Raw genomic sequence first — 16,065 nt, 5'->3', positions numbered from 1 at the left:
GGGTAATGGCTCCGGTGGTTAGGACGAGGGAATAAGGGCCACGACTCCTGGGCTTCATCTTTGTCCTTGCAGCAGGGTTTGGGGTAACACACTTCACCTTTCTGAGCTCAGCCCCTGAGCTTACAGATGTTTTTCCTCCTGCACAGGCACCAGGCAGTACCACGCCTTCCTTCGCCGCTCACTGCTTGCCATCAGAAATAGTTATTGCATCATCAACCCCTTATGTCTGAGCTCATGCTGGAGGAAGGTCTTTGTTCTTGTGGTGTAAAGGGTAAATGGATACCGCTAAAACACAGGAGGTGTCTGTGCCAGGGAGCTGTCACTGCTGCATCAGTACCGGGAGGCCTCCTGGCCGTTGCACCCGGGTGACTTTCCTCTTCCTCGTGGCCACCGACAGACCCGGTGTTTTGAGCTACACTGTGGAGCAGAGGCGGAGATTTCAACTCTTCCTGGCAGAAAAGTATGTGGCCCCCTCAGGGGTGGGACGGGACAGTGGCCCATCTGGGGGGGTGTTCCCTGAGGGACAGTCCCTCGGGGGTGGGTGTCTCCTCGCTCAGGGGCGGTGATCCCTCAGGGGCGGGGTGTCGCCTCAGGGGCAGTGACCCCTCTGGCGTGCGTCATTCCCCCAGGGCAGGGACGGCAGCTCCCGCTGCGCCGCAGCCTCCGCCCGGGCCGGGCCGCGGCTCCCGCCGGGGGCAGCGCGGGCAGGCGGCGGGTGCGGGGGGACACGGCGCCCCCCGGCGGGCGGGGGCGGCGGCGCCGCACGTGCGGGCGGGCGGGGGGTGGGGCGGCGGCGGGCGCATGCGCGCGGCGGGCAGGGGCGGGCGGCGGGGCGGGGCGCGGCGCGTCCCGGCGGCGCCTGCGTGGCGGGCGCGAGGCGGGCGCTGACGCGGGTGGGCGTGGCGCGGCGCGGCGCGCGGCCCTTCCTTCCCGTCCCTGCCCCCCTGGCCGTGCCCGCCGCCGCCCCCACCCCCACCCCCGCCCGCCGCCCAGAAGATGGCGAGCCCGTGCGGGCGGCAGCAGTGCTCCATCGAGAGGCGCGGCGTCCGCCACCAGCTCGATTCGTGGCGACACAAGCTCATTCACTGTGTAGGTGAGGGACGGCGGCGCGGCGGGGAGGCCGGGCCGGGCCCCGCGGCGGCGGCGGTCGGGGGAGGCTCAGCCGGGCGGCGGCGGCGGCGGGGGGGGGGGAGGCGGGCGGCCCGTGAGGCGAGCGGCGCCGCGGCCTGCGGGCCCGCCCCCCCCCCCACCCGCTGCCGCGGGCCGCCGTGAGGCGAGCGGCGCCGGGCCGGGCCCCGCCCTTCGCCGGGAGGGGGGGTCCTGCCCTGCCCTTTTGTGCGGCCCCTGTCAGCGCCGCGCCCGCTCCTCCCCGCCCGGCCCGGCCGCGGCCCCTTCAAACTTGTTTACGGCGGGGCCGGGGCCGCTCCCGCCGGCGGGGAGCGGCCCGCCTGTCACTGCCCATCCGCCGCCGCGGGAAGCGAGCCCGGCCCGGCCCGGCCCAGCCTGCCCCCGGCCCGCCGCCGTGAGCCGAGGCGGGAGGGAGGGAGGGAGGGAGGCCGGCCGCAGAGCCGCCGGCGGCGCGCCCGCCCCGCGCCCCAGCGGGAGAAGCCGCGGGGGGAGGCTCGGGGAGCGCGGCGGTGGGGCCGGCGGAAAGTTGTGGATTGGGGTGCCGGATTGACGCCGTGAATCCGGAGCGAGGCCGCGGGGGTTAAAAGGATGTGTGATTGCTTTTCTCTTCTTCTCCCCCTCCACCCCTTTTTTTTTTTTTTTTTTTTTTTTCCCCCTCTTCTCTTGTGCGCGTTTGTTGTTATGCAGGCTCCTTGCAATCGAATATTTGGGGTTTTTGAAAAAGAAGTCCCCGGCGTCCTTTCATCTCCAGTAACTTTCTCCATTCAAAATACAGATTTTGCCCTTTTCTCTTTCCCTAGTGAGAAATCGAGGCCTCTTCTATGGGTCCCAAAATACACATAACCGCCAGCTCTAGGCCAGGAATTTGGTGCATGTCTGCAAAGATAGTAAAATGGGTTTGACAACAGTAGACTGTGAACTTCCAGAGTAATCTTAAAAATCTCTGACTAGAACACTGGTATGTCTCTTCTTATTTGGCCTCCTCCTTCTAACTGAGCACAAATCCTCATTTTATTTTTAAATATGCAAATATGGCTATAATCTGCCAGCGACTGCTCAGCGTAGGTAATCTGTAATAACATTCACAGATTCACTTTAGTTCCTTGTGTGCAGAGTTAAACCTCTTATTGTCAGTTAGCTCAGCATCCTAGTTCATTATCAGGGATTTGAAACACCGTTTTTGGTTACACCAGGAGGTGTAACTGCTGCCGTACATATTTTCGGCTTCATCTAAATGTTTAAATTTCTGTAATATAAAAGTGTATGCTAGATGCTTGTTAACCCCAGATTAATACGAGCGATTAACTTGTTTAAGCATAAAGCGATTCAAGGGCAATATGTTGCTGAGAAACTCAGCCTCTACACAAAAGTGTTGGATTTTCTTTCCAACTGATTAGTGATGCTTCTAGATCCAGTTTATGAGATTTTATTTGGAGTCTAGCTTTGCTATGTTAGGAACACTTTGTTGGCTTCCACCTCTGCTTGAACCAGATTTATTTTGCTCCTGTTTCCTTTTCTCATCTCCTGGGGATCACCTGTTCTAGTCCTTTCTAAACTCCCTACTTGCAGCATGTCATCTTGTCTTCTTCTCGATGCCCGCTGCTCTGTCGTTGGGCCCTTCAGTCTTCCAGGGGAGCTGTCCTGCTGCTCAGCGTTTAACCAGAGAGCTGTGAGGAGTAAATGGGGTGGGGGGAAAAGGGCAATTTTAAAGCTGCTGTTCAAGATCTTGTGTTGGGGTGAAATGCAAGAATTGTGTCTGTTCATTATGCTGCTCTTTTGGAAAATTTTGGTAGCTAGAGAAGTCTGTGCTATCTACAGACTAAAGGAAAACGCTACATTATTGAAGTTCTTAGCAACCCTAAGTGCTAAAACTTAAAACAAACACCACCACCCCCTGCCACCCCCAGTCAAACACACCCTGTTCCACTTCCCTAAAGCCATTTAAATTGCCAGCTCCCGAAGAAGTTGCTTTCTCCTCTATCCCTTCCATATCTCTTCCTCGTGCTTAAATTTGATATATGTTTTGTTCCTCCAAAAGATTTCCCTCTGTGAAAGTCCCTCTGTGTGTATTTAACAAAAGATATTGTGAACACTGTTAAACACTGGGATTTTTTGGAGGTAAAGTACAAAACCATTTAAAAAAAAAAAAAGTCCAAAGTTTAACAGTGCTGTGTGACTTATCTTGATGGCACTATGTCATAAATAGTTTCAACCTCAAATTGATCTACTTTATGAGATCTCGGGACCTGCCCTGTTCCTAGTATGAATCTTGCATAAATTGTTGGGTCATGTAAATGTGTTGTTATCTTTTTTGGTTTGGTATTTTCTCACACAACTATAAAAGGTTTATTGCACTAACCCAGGATGTACAGCTGAAATGATGTAGTCATCTTAGCACCTTGCTCCAAATCCATCTCTGTTGTCTTTTAAAGTGAATTTTGACAATGTTCCTTGAGATTTAGAAGCTGACCTGTTAAATGATGTAACGTTATGTTTCACTGTGGCCATTTGTAGAAGTCTCAATTTATTCCTGTAATAAATACTGATAGATAAGTATGGGGAGGCAGAATATGGGAAGATCCTTCTTGTTAGTTCAGAAATACCCATTCATATTTAGTTCTGAAAGTAAATCTGAGGTGTGTGGGATTATCTGGTTTAGCATCATTCCCTGAAAAGTCATACACAGTGCGGTAGTCAGAAAAAATAAAGCTTGTGGTTTGAACGAGTGTGTTTAGCAATAAAAATGGCTTAAGTAATTCACTTTCCCCTCTTGTTTCTTGCTTCTGCAGCAGGCTGCTCTTTTGGACTGTGGCTTCATGACAGTTTGTCAAACTAAGTTTGGTGCTCTCAAGGGGACCAATAACACAAGGAGGGCCAAAGGACTGACCACCTTTGCCCACAGGGAGCAAATTCAGGGTAGTTATGCTAGCAGAAAACATCATCTTTGGGAGTGGGTAGGGTAATTTTCTGCTGGTATAGCTCCCTGAACTGGCTTGCTGTTGGGTCAGACAAGCACCAGTGCTAGCACAGGGAAGAGGGTGAGAATGCATAGCTGGTGGAAAGAAAAAGAGTGAGAAGGCAGCAAGAGAGATGCAGATCGTCTTGAACTGTCACAGAGTTTCACCTTCGGTTGTGCCAGCGCAGCTTTTTGTGGGAGGTGGCTCAGGGAACTGATCTGGCTTAAACCTTTCTTCCTTGTCATGCGTTTCAAGCCCCTTTTTTTGGAGAGAGGGAGGTGGTGGGGCTGGTGGGGGACGGCTCTGTGAGCAGTTCTGTTGATGCAGTGGTGCAACTGAGGGGGCAGCATGCTGAGGCCGGGAGGTGGAGGGAAGTGGAGAAGGGATGTCTAAGCTCTCTTTGCAGTGAGATGCATGGGGCTGTTGAACCACAGCGTAGGAGGGTAGCCAGGAGTGGTGCGTGGTGTCTTGATGCCCTTGTAGGACTTTGATTCTAGAGACCTGGTATGCCAGATGATAACTATGTGATGCTGACATATGTATTCTCTGTACCAGTCTTGAGCGTTAGCATCTCTCTTGGTAGCCAAAAGCAGATACCTAGAGACAAATGTGTGTGATGATTTTATTTTTTTAATAATTTCTCACCCCCCACCCCCCGCCTCCCGTCACTTGCTGTTCAGGCGCTTGCCGGATGGGAAATGGTTGATCAGATCAGATCAGCTAAGGAATGGAGAGTTTGAGGGAGGAGAGAGCCCACAGATGCTTGAAACCCTCCTGACACCTTTTATACAGGCAGTAATAGTGTTGCAATTCTGTGCGGTTACTGGAGTGATAGTTTGAGGTGGTCGCATGCATTTCTACCAGCTGGTGATGCTTGGCCCTTTGTTAAATATTAGCTGTACTCTTAGAGACTCCCTGACTGAATTACAGCCTGTGTTGGGGGGGCGGGGGTGGGGAGGGAATGTATTGGTTCTCTACAGCAGCGATCCCTAGTTTTTGGAGCAAAATTATGATTTAGAAGGAAAACCTGTAACATTCATATAAGATTTCCAGTCATCTGGAGCTGTCAGTGTTTCACTGAAATGCTGCTTAGCTGTTGATTTTACTCTTAAGCTGTCAAAATAAGCTGAAGTAATTTCTTTTTTTTTTTTTTTAATGATTGCCGCTGGTGAAATACTGTAACCTAAGTACCTGATCTGTTTTTGTGTACTAATTTCTTGAATAATGGTGGTCTTCTGTGACCTTAGATACTTAGGACTAAAGTGTGGATCCTATGGAAGAAATATGATACATCAGGAAGTATTAGAAGCTAATAATAATCAAGAGAAGGTGTATAACAGTTGAATAATTCCGAAATCTTTATTACATTTTCTTATCTTGATTATTGCTTGGTTCCAGCCTCTATATGATATGAATTAGCTGCTGCTTCCAAACAGTTATCTGTGTTATTTCATTGTTTTGGAAGTAGGCTTGAGTCTCCAAATGTTTAACGTAGTTTTAGTTCAAAGGGCAGATTGTATTTCTTCATTCCAAAATGCGAAAGCTTATTATAGCCCTGATGTTACTGAAAAAAAAAAAAATAGAAAGCAAGTTAAAGTAAGTGCTAAAGTAAAAGTTTAAGTGTAGGGCTATTCTAAACTAGTATCGGATTCAGCTATGCCCCCAGCCACGTCCCTAGCAAATGTGCAAGTGGTACTATTTACCTTATTTCAACCTGTATGTAATGTAGATGCAGCTTGCAGGATTTTTTACTAATAAATATCCATTGTACAGAAACTTTACAGTATAGTAGCTGAAGGCTTGTTCCGGAAGATCTGGTTTACACACAAACATTTTTGCCTGTTGGCAGGATGGATACAGGGAGGGAGAATTACCCTTTTATGACAAAGCTATGCCAGGAAAAAAATTGAGGCAGCTGTCACTTAAAAATAAAAATCCTTAGTTGTAAGGAGTGAAATTTACAGCTTGATATTTAGCTTTACTTTTAAATGTGCATGGAAGGATGGTATGCATCTGAAGAACAGTAGAAGTTGAACTGCGGGGGATGAATCTAGATCTGTTTCAAATATCTCTTTGGATTCTTCATAAATCACTTCAGATTTGCCCTTGTTTCCCTATTTGAAAATGAAGAATAACTTCTACCCTGACAGGAATGATGTCAACCAAACAAAAGCATACTCAAAAAAATCTTGATAATCACTTCATATTATACCATCTTGAGTTCTGCTTCTGGTGACTGCAACATGAAATTTTGAACTAGGCCAAATCACTTGTTTTGTTTCACATTTCAACAAAAATCTATTTTAATTTGTATGAAGTAATAACTATCACTGCAAGATGGGAGGCTTCCTTCTTGGGACATGTTCACCCTGCAGGAAGTATAGGGGCTTTTGACTTAATTTTTAACAAAGAGCTAATGACATTCAGAGTTCATCCACTTTTAATAAAGCTTCTCAAAATTAATTACAGTAATCCATTCTGTGCATGCAGGAAATGGTCCAAATTCAACTAGATAAAATCTTTGTAATATTTATATTGTTATATATACACTACAGATTTACAGCTTTGTGGTATGGCACCATTTTAAAAGAGTACCTGAAGGACTGTTAAAAATTTTTAAGCCATTTTTTGACGGTTTGTGCCGTATGGTGGTGATAATCCAAATACTGTTATGTATGGAAACACAATAGCTGCACTTTGATTAAGAATGGATGATAGGAAATCCCAGTTCTTGTGCTCAGTTGTCTAAATGCTTATTGCATAGTACTTAAATGGCTTAATGCTCTGCCATCTTAAGCTATCTTACATCCAGACAAGTACTGTCATGTGGGTGTTTCGTGTTTTTTTTGGTCTGAGTGCTAGTGTTCTGTCATGGCTAACGTAAAATAACAATGAGAATACTTCCTAAAAGTCAGTTTAGGCAAGGTTTGAGGAAAACCAGGCATTTAATGGGATTAAAGAAAGGTAGCCCTGTCATACTGATTGGGGCGAAGGGGACACTGCTGCAGTGTTTTACAGGGGACTTTCCAGTCCTTTCCAACACTCCTATGTATGTATGTTTTCACCCTTAAGGGGCTGAGGCTTTGGTTCTCAAAGGTGGGATGGATATTTCTAATTCTCTGAGAAATGCAAAACTTCTGGGGTTTTCTGAGGGCAGGGTTGGATGGGATGGGCTGAGCCAATCTAGGCTCTACCTCTGGCCGAAAGGGGTGGTAGTACTTGTTTTTACTAAACTGACAGAAGACTGAAAAATGAACTCATCTTCTGATGATGCTTAGTAACCTGAGTCTTCCTAGTTAGGAATGAGACGAGCAGGAGAGCTCAACTGGAGCAATGGATGGTATCATGTCTGTGGGGCAAAGGAGAGGGGAGAGGGGAACAGAGTAGCCTCCTCCAAAGGCAGGGAGTTTTCAAGTTTGCATCTTCTGTCTTGTAACTGCGCTACAGACTGTGGTTATGTTTGACAGCAGTGCTGTCGAAGCTGGCTTAAATAGTCTCCTCTGTGCTGGCACAAGTGTGTGTGGCAGCTTGGTGAATCAGTTCCCTGAGTAGACCTGACTGGAAAATAATTTTTTTTTTTTTTTTTTTTTTTACAACATCTGCAGAGGATGGAGAGGCAGAGAATGAAGAGTTGAGGCTATTAAACTGGTATTGTCACACATGCACAAATCCAAGTTGTCTTTTGCTGAATAAGTGCTAATTTCTGCATGCATCATGTTCACTTACAGCAGCAGGGAGATTGCTTTATTCTCCCTCTTCAAAGCCTCGTGGGTTATACAGTGCTCTCTCTCTTATAATGAACTGTGAGCTTTGCTTTCCCATCCATGTTGGATGCTCTCATCCAGTGCCTACATTAATAAAGTTGCAGCTTTACACCACCTCTCCCTAGTATCTCAGCAGGCCTCTGGGGTTCCTCAGTTCTCTCTGCTAAATCCATGTGGCCTCAGCTTCTTTTGTGAAATGAGAAAAAGAAAGAAGCCGAAGCTCTCTTGAGGAATGCTGTACTATTATTTCTCTGGACATCTTCAAGTTATTTACCTTTCACCACAGTTTGCTGTGTAGTATTGTGTGTTCTTTTATGGTGAATTGACAAAAAAATTCAGCTCTTAGAGCTGAGTAGGAGATTTAAGTTACACATCAACACCGAAAGATGAAGTGAAGGTTATGGTGTTTCATCATTTCTGCAGGACACCACTTCCTACATAGCAAAATTGCTATTAGATGATGTCTCCATCTGTTTTTTCCACTCCTCTTACAGACAAGAGAAAAGATGGTACTCCCGTTGCATTTTCCAGAAGCAGTGGCAAAGTGTCTGCACAGGGAAGACTTGCAGGGAGACAAAGGATGTTCCTTATGCCCTGAGGACCATGATATTTTATGGGAGGGAGAAGAGGGGGAGAAAAGAGGATCGGACAAGAGCCTAGTATTCATTAACAAAGGAACCTTTCAGAAGCTGAATCCAGCAGCGTGGAAAGACATCAGAGGCCACCAGGCAATCTTAACTCTTGAGTTGAGTTTACTAATGAAAAATTTCCTGGTTCTTTCTGAACATTTTTTGCATATGTTTATAGTACAGATGTTTCAAGATCTGGCTGGAGAGAATTGCATAGATGAGTCTATCTGATGTGGTCTTTCGACCTCTGCTGCTGTTACTAGGTTAGGGTGGTAGCTATGTTTTGAAAGTGGAGTAACTGCCAGAGTAGGAAGAGGAACAGGGAGTCAAGCTGCAGAGTTCTTCATTTCTTAATTTCTTTTTTCTTTGGTTACAGTAACAAAAGGATGTCAAAGTTTCAGCCCACAACCTGCAATTCTCCACTCTAATACTTCCAGGCCAGTACATAATGCTAATGCTCTTCACCCTGTCCTCCTGAGCACACAGTTGTGTCAGTCACGCATCTGTGGCGGTGTGCTGTTTGGATCCCTTTGCTACTGTCTGTATGTGACAGGCATCAGCTTGCTGTGTTACCTGTGTAACTGACTTTGGGTTCAGCCTCCTGCCTTGCTAGGACGGGCTAGTCCTGCAGATGTTAAATGTTCCACAGCAATTCATATGCACAAAGCTCTCGCATACTCTGCCCCTGCTTAATGTGTGGACAAACGTGTGGGTCAGTTTTGAAACTTCATCATGGGCTGGCCACAGATTAGTTGGAGTGATATGATTGTACGCTTCAACTGCGGAGTCTTGTGTCCAGAAGAGCCCCCTCAGCTCTGCCTTGTGTCCTGCAGTCTTGGGCTTCTTAAGAAGTATATAAATATATTCGAATACACAAAATGAACTGTCTTTGTTTAAATGCTCATAGCAAACAGGCTTGCTTGGCTCTTGGCTTATTTGACAGTTATTTTGTCTTTTTTCTGAAAAAGTTGAAGATAAGCTAGTGTTATAGCAGAGCTTGTCTCAAGTTTAATCATCTGCTGGGTTAAGATTCATAATTGTGGCAAGAATGATGAAAGCTGCTTTGTGGGTGATGCTTTATCACAATCTCTAGACGCATTTCTGAAAACATGTCATTGTATTCTTTGTGTGAAGAAAACTTTTTGCAGAGGTGAACACTTCCATTTTGCACTCCAAAAGCAAGAGAATAGGAAAGCATGGAGGTCATTTCCTTTTCTGATGTAAGAAAACTTCAAAGCAATCTTCTTAAATCGGTGATTCCATTTACATCCTTTTGGAAAAGGAGGAGCATAGCTACCTTATCCCTAGCTTTCCCCTTAGTATTTTTAAGTCATGAGTGAAACTTAAGTTTGTATGATACTATACTCTCTCTTCTGGAGTTTCTCACAAGGATCTTACTTATTTCTTATGGAAAACCAGCCATCTGCTAGTCTTCACTTCCAAAACAGGCAGTGAGGAAAACATCTCTTTGAAAAAACTTCTGCATTTTTGTTTTGATGATCGTTTCTTGATCTAATTGACCTCACTGCTAAGTAAGACGAGTGCCCCTTGCTAGTTCTAAATGTCTTTTGGAAAGGTTGTACTCCTATTCAACTGGAAGTGGAATGTTTCAGTGACCTTAGCCGTTATCATTTATCTGCATACTGTAGCTTACTGTCTTTCAAAATATTACAAGATTGAGTGAAGGATGGAGAAGTGTGAGGGAAAAACTAAGTGTGAAATGTTGGTTATGTGTAGGTTTAGATGAGTATCCATACTTCAGAATGTGTCGTGTAAGACAAGTGTACTGAGCCTTTGCAAAATCAAAGTCTCTAGGAGGAGGAAAAAGTAACTTTTTCCCTGAAATGCTTCCTGTAAATGTTTTAGGTTATTCTAGCTTACATTTGGGTGACAAAATTATAGTAAGTATAACACTAATTTTGGTATTTCTGGTTAAATGCTTAACTATTGCCTGCACATTTCGCTTGGTTTTTATACTTTTCTGTCCTCATTGCCATCCTGTGCATTCATACAAAATAATAAAAATTTAATAATCTGGAACTGTATGGTAAGATGATACAAGAACCTACTTCTCATATCTTACAGGAGTATTTTTGTGAACTCTTCACAAAATCTAATCCCTTGATCTTGCCTCTGCAATTTTTTCTTGAGTGGTGTGCCACAATTTGGGAGCAAATGGCTTCGGTGCTCAGTTGAGACAGGCTGTGCAGGGGTCAGTTTTGTGTATGATCTTTCAATTCAGCAGGAATGCTGTATTTATCTCTTGAACAAGCCTAAACCATTGAGAGAAGAACTGTGTGTTGCCAGGGCTCTCTTAAATCAGTGGTTTTCAACCTGGAGTTGGCAAGAAGCAACTGTGGAAAAACAAGGCTATTGCCAGTAGTTTAAATTGCGTGGGGTCTTTGTGTTTTTCAGGAGCCCACAGTTTGAAAATTACTGCTCTAAATGATTTGTAAACAAGGACTGTTTTTCCTTTCCAAAGTGGCTGTAGGTGTTAAGGGGTATGAGCTGATATTTAGTCATCTATTAGATTAGGATTGAGTTTTATCTTTCCTTTCTCTTCTCATACTTAACGATTTAAAAGTATATTTTATCCAAAAATGAATATTGTGGAGGGCACTAACCCTGGAAAACTTCAACTTGAAAGCTAACTTCTGGAAAAAGACTAGAGTGGCACTAAGGAGGTCTGTTTTGAGTGCTGCACTCCCTATATTCAGAGCTTCTGTATTTTCCCTTCCAAGAACCTTGCTGTGAAGGCCAGACTCCTGCTATAGTTTGCATCTAAAGATTTCAGATCTAAAGATTTCATTAGTGCTCCTCCCTTACCTGTTTGTGAAGTGAACTTTGAATACACAGGCTTGAGTGTAAACTAATGTAGTCTCTGTGCCATGCATTGGCAGATACCCTGAAACATCAGGTAAACTGCCTTTCTGGTCTCAAGAGGATGTGGATTTATTTATTTTAATGACTGGAAGGTATTTGAAGTATGGAGTGGACACTAAGCTGTTTGGCAATTTCTAGGTCTGCACTACTGAGTATCAAAGCCTACATAGTCTCTCCATCCTGACCACTCTTGCAGCTCACCCTCTTTTACTGGAACTGTAGCTGAGGTCACAGACTGAGTGCGCTAACAGTACAGAATTTAATATAGAGTTCAGAGGTTGCTCTGCTCAACAAGTTACTCAGTTTCAAATTAGATTAAAAATTGACTTTGTAAGTGAAAGATGTTGCAGAACTGTAGTCTACTTTGACATGGAGGCTGCACTTCTTGCCTATAACAAACAGATTGGTTCTTGTTCCTAAATCATCTGTTTGCCTGTGACTAATCTTGAATTTGTATCTTCCTGCTGCTTGTACTTTGAACTGAATTCTGTGCTCCAAATAAGAACAGCAGATAGGGCTTTAAATTTTCTCAACCCCTTGTAGCCCAAAGACTGCTCCTGCCCCTAGGATAGGAAATGCCTTATGCAGCTTTATATATAATGGGAGATGGTGGAGAGGAAGGCATGTAGGGAGAAGTCGATCACAGCTGCTTTGGTCTATACTTACAGGCATGTTGATGAACTTTAGCAGCTAAATGCGCTTGTGATGACACCTCACAAACTTCAGAAAGTAAGCAGTTATTTCTGGAAACTTTTTTTTCCTCTTTTCAGGACCAAAACTACTAAACCTACTTAAAAAAAAAAAAAGTCTGTGCAAAAAATACTAGTTCCTAAGAAACTATCACCTTCTGCTTATCATGCTTACGGGCATTTCAGCATCCTAACCCTAAATTCTGCTTTACATTCTTTCCTGTCTGTTCTTCTGTTATCTGGAACTTGGAGGGCTTTCCATTGCTGTAAGGGAAGAGGAATAGTCCTTTCATATTCTGTTTTTGGGGAAGAGATGAGTGAATCTCTGATCTCATCTTTAAGGCAGGTAGATCTTTGCTCTCTGCGTGCCGTGATGCTGCCTGGGAGGGTTTTCATGATTCTGCCTGTAAGCAGCAGACAGCTAATTTCAGAGCTGGCAGAACTGAAGAGTTAGGAGTGCTGAATTTATTGCATAGTTTTTGAGATTCTGTTGGTGGTGGCAAGACTTTCTTAAAAATAAAAAAATTAAAGAATTCTTGCTCTGAACACTGTTTGCTCCATGGTTTTGCCAGTGTAGTTATATCAGGGACTGTTTCTAAGCTGGGTCCTGAAATCAAGGTTTGATAAGCCTTGGCTTTAGTGAGAGGTCCTCGGTTAGGTTGAGCAGGGTGTGTGGGACCTTAGCTGTGAGTGGGCCATAATGAAAGCGATGAATGTGGGTATGTGGAGGAATCCCTGCAAGTGGTGTCCTGTGCCTCTGAGCTACAAACCGTCAAGCTGCAGTGACAGCAAAAGGGCACACTGGTGCCTGCTGGAGCAGCTGGTGGTTAGGTGTGACAAGTGAGGCTCTCCTGTGGACAAATTCCTGCTTTCTGTCAGTGTGGCAGCCAGCATGCAAACAGGCTTTGGCTGTTTAATGCAATAATTCCCTTTCTCTCCTCTGCCAGCTCACACTCAGCGTAGGGTTGGGGGCTAAAGCAGAATGAGTCAGATGGTTTTAGGAATATGATCTTTCACTTTAGGTGGCCTCACAGAAGGTCATAAGCTTACTCTCATTCTCAAAATGACATGCAAAATGCTTGTCTACAGTCTTTGAATCTCCTTGGTAATGCATTCTTTTACTCAGGTGGCTCCTCCCTGTTAGTTCAGTCTGAGGAGAGGTAGACAAGATAGAGCCAAGTATGAGCTAATGGGACATCATATCCCTGAAATATCCCAAGAGTCTTTCCTCTCAGAAGCAGTGAAGGAAAATTAATATCTCTAAAACTCTTTTGAAAATCCAGATTTGGCATAAATGAGGGTCAAACTTCACAAAGAATGCTTTTAGAAGAGGAGATAATAAACTTTAATAGCTGTATAATTACTTGCCTTGTTTGAATCCACTGAAAGAATGTAAAGGTGCGTCTAAAACAAAGAATGAAAAAGTTTTTGTTGTTCTACCTCTGGATTAAGTGGGCTGGGAGTGCCATACTAAATGATATAGTTAGTTTAGTTGGGGGATGTTTCGGTGAAATCCAGAGACAAGAAAAATGGCAGGTCAACCAGAGAAATGAAATACATTTTGCATAAAAATAGTCTTAAATAGATGTTTCTAGTGGTGTGATGGTTGTTTTTTGTTATTGCTGTTTTGGGTTTTTTGGGGGGTATGGTGGTTTGTTTTTTTTTTGATGGGGTGGGGTAGGGATAACTAAGACCTGTCTGAAAGGAAATCATGGCTATTTAGTTTTAAGGTACTCAGTTACAAACTAAACTCTGATAGTCTTCCACATATATCTTAAAGCATTTTTGGGAAATGGACAAAGTATTTCCTACTCTAGGTGAAAAACAGTTTCAGGTCATCTTCCCATAAGACGGAAAGAAGTATATTCTTTTGAAGCCTTTGCTTATTAAAGTTATGCCATGAAACTTGGGGGTTGGTGTTTGGGGAGAGAGGGGTGGGAGAAGGCAGGCAGGTTCTGTGGTTTTGGTGTTTTTTTGGTAGTTTTTTAAGCTTAGAAAGCCAAATAGAAGTTACCTGGAAAAAGCTGTTCTAAAAGCTTATTGTTTTCAGTTAATGAGTTAAGGATAAGGACAGCATAGAGATTTGCCTATATAGATTCATCAGAGAACCTCTCTTTTAAGGAAATCAACATCAGGAAGTGGTCCTCAAGAATATTTAATAGATCCACTGTTGGCTTTTGAGCCATGAGTTGTTCTTTTTCCAGAATAGCGTTAAACATTATGCTATATATTTTTTTTGTAACTATAGTACATCACAGTAATGTAAGCAAGTTTATAGAGGGTCAGATTTTTGAAAACACGTTAAATTAATCTTTGCAAAAATTACTACTTAGTGGATAATGTTGAAATGTATTGATTCTGGTTTATATATCCTAAACCTGGTTTCTCATGTGTATAGAAGATGCTACATGAAACATTCTGTAGGCTTTTTTTCCCTTTTAAATACAGGAGAGGTTATTCTAGAGCAACTGTAATAAAGCATTTCATCCTGACTTTAAAGAAACTGCAAGTCTGTCTACAGACCTTGCCAAACTGTGCAAATTTGTGTTGCATTTATAGCAGGTACAGATTTGGGCAGTAACTCTGATGGTAATCTCTGAGAAATCACGATTTTACATAATTTAACCTAAATGAGCAGTATGGGAGAATAGAGGTTTTAATGCTGGCCAGTATAGAAATCCTTCAGGAAAGGTGAAAGGTCTTGATTCCACCACAACAAGACAGATACACATCCAAGGGATGCATAGCAGGAAGCAAATTTTTTTGTAAAAACACAATTCATGGTTACACAGTAGTTTCTAATCTAGTGTAATCTCTGCTGCAGAGAAGGGTGATCATGCCACTCTCTTTGTACTAGTGCCCTCGCTTTGTGTAGATGTGTGATGGGTTGGATTAGGGAATTGATCCCTGAACCATCTTTTCATGTTACCATGCAAATTCAAGATGAGTGAGCATCTGGGGCGGTGGAGAGGATGAGTGGGATCAGCCCTTTCGGTGGAGAGGTGGATTTATCATGGATTAAAGTGCCAGGTAATCAGTAATGATAGCTTCAAGACATTGAAGGCATGCTGCAGAGTGGACTTCCCTGTAACCTTCAGTTTGCAGTAATCTGTCTTCTAGTAATTTGGGATAATCAAGTTGTGGAATTTTGAGTCATCTTACTCTGCTTCTTGTAATCAACAATTTACAACAGTTTATTTTGCAATCATACATTTTACATGCACACACGTTTCACTGCTGTGGAATTTTTTTCTTCCTCCTTTAAAGCACTTGAGTCACGCAAGCTTCATTCTGTTCTTGATGCTGTCTTGCTAGCAAATGTGCCTCAAGTTGCAGTATATCTCCACTGAGTAGATAAAAATCTTTTATCCAATGTGTTTGTTCTTCATAAAATTAACAGAAGATTACAGAAGAAATGATGCTGTAATGGAGACATTAGGATCATCACTAGTTGCTGTCAGCAAAAGGTAGTTTTCAGAGATCAGAATAGCAGAATCTATCTTTATATCCTTAATAGTAGTTCTCATAGGTATTTCTTGTTTCTGGTTCCTACAGTATAATGGTAATCTTAATTCTTCTGTTGGGTTAGAGTCAGCATACTTTTGAATGTTGGCCTAATGGAAGGGTTTCTCTTTACCCATTTGGGTCATCTGCATATCTGGGTTTTAAGGAGAGGACAACAATCCCTGAAAGGGTACCATACACCTTTATGTTTATCATGCTAATTGGAGTGATGGGCCAGTGCTGAATCAGCTTGTTTAGGGGCAGTACTTTCTCAAATGGCAGAGGCAGTAGATTTCTAGCCATGGAAAACCCTGAGGGTAGTTGACCCTTTATTACACCAGACCACTGTGAAGCATTCTTGTTTTAGTTCATTATCTTCCCTTTTCACTGAAAAATAATCCCTACCACAGAGGATCCATGGGTTGATCACAAGATGTATGAGTCGAGCAGGTTTGGACTGGGCTTTCTGTGTGGTCATCCAGTCAGGATGCATATTCATCACAGCTGGTGG

At 43.8% G+C, this 16,065-nt stretch overlaps 1 protein-coding gene across 1 annotated transcript in view; it reads left to right on the top strand.

Moving 5' to 3' along the window:
* The first annotated feature begins 996 nt into the window (after positions 1-996).
* The window catches only part of LOC141961054 (ligand-dependent corepressor), a 52,974-nt gene continuing 37,905 nt past the window's right edge, over positions 997-16,065 (top strand). The window contains exon 1 of the mRNA XM_074907575.1: positions 997-1,093. Coding sequence (XP_074763676.1) covers positions 997-1,093 — 97 coding nt within the window. The remainder of the gene's footprint in view (positions 1,094-16,065) is intronic.

The sequence above is a fragment of the Athene noctua genome, chromosome 5 (genome assembly GCF_965140245.1).
Source record: "Athene noctua chromosome 5, bAthNoc1.hap1.1, whole genome shotgun sequence".
NCBI classification, from domain to species: Eukaryota; Metazoa; Chordata; class Aves; order Strigiformes; family Strigidae; genus Athene; species Athene noctua.
Note: the sequence above shows the minus strand (reverse complement) of the source record. Positions and strands in the feature narration are given on the sequence as shown.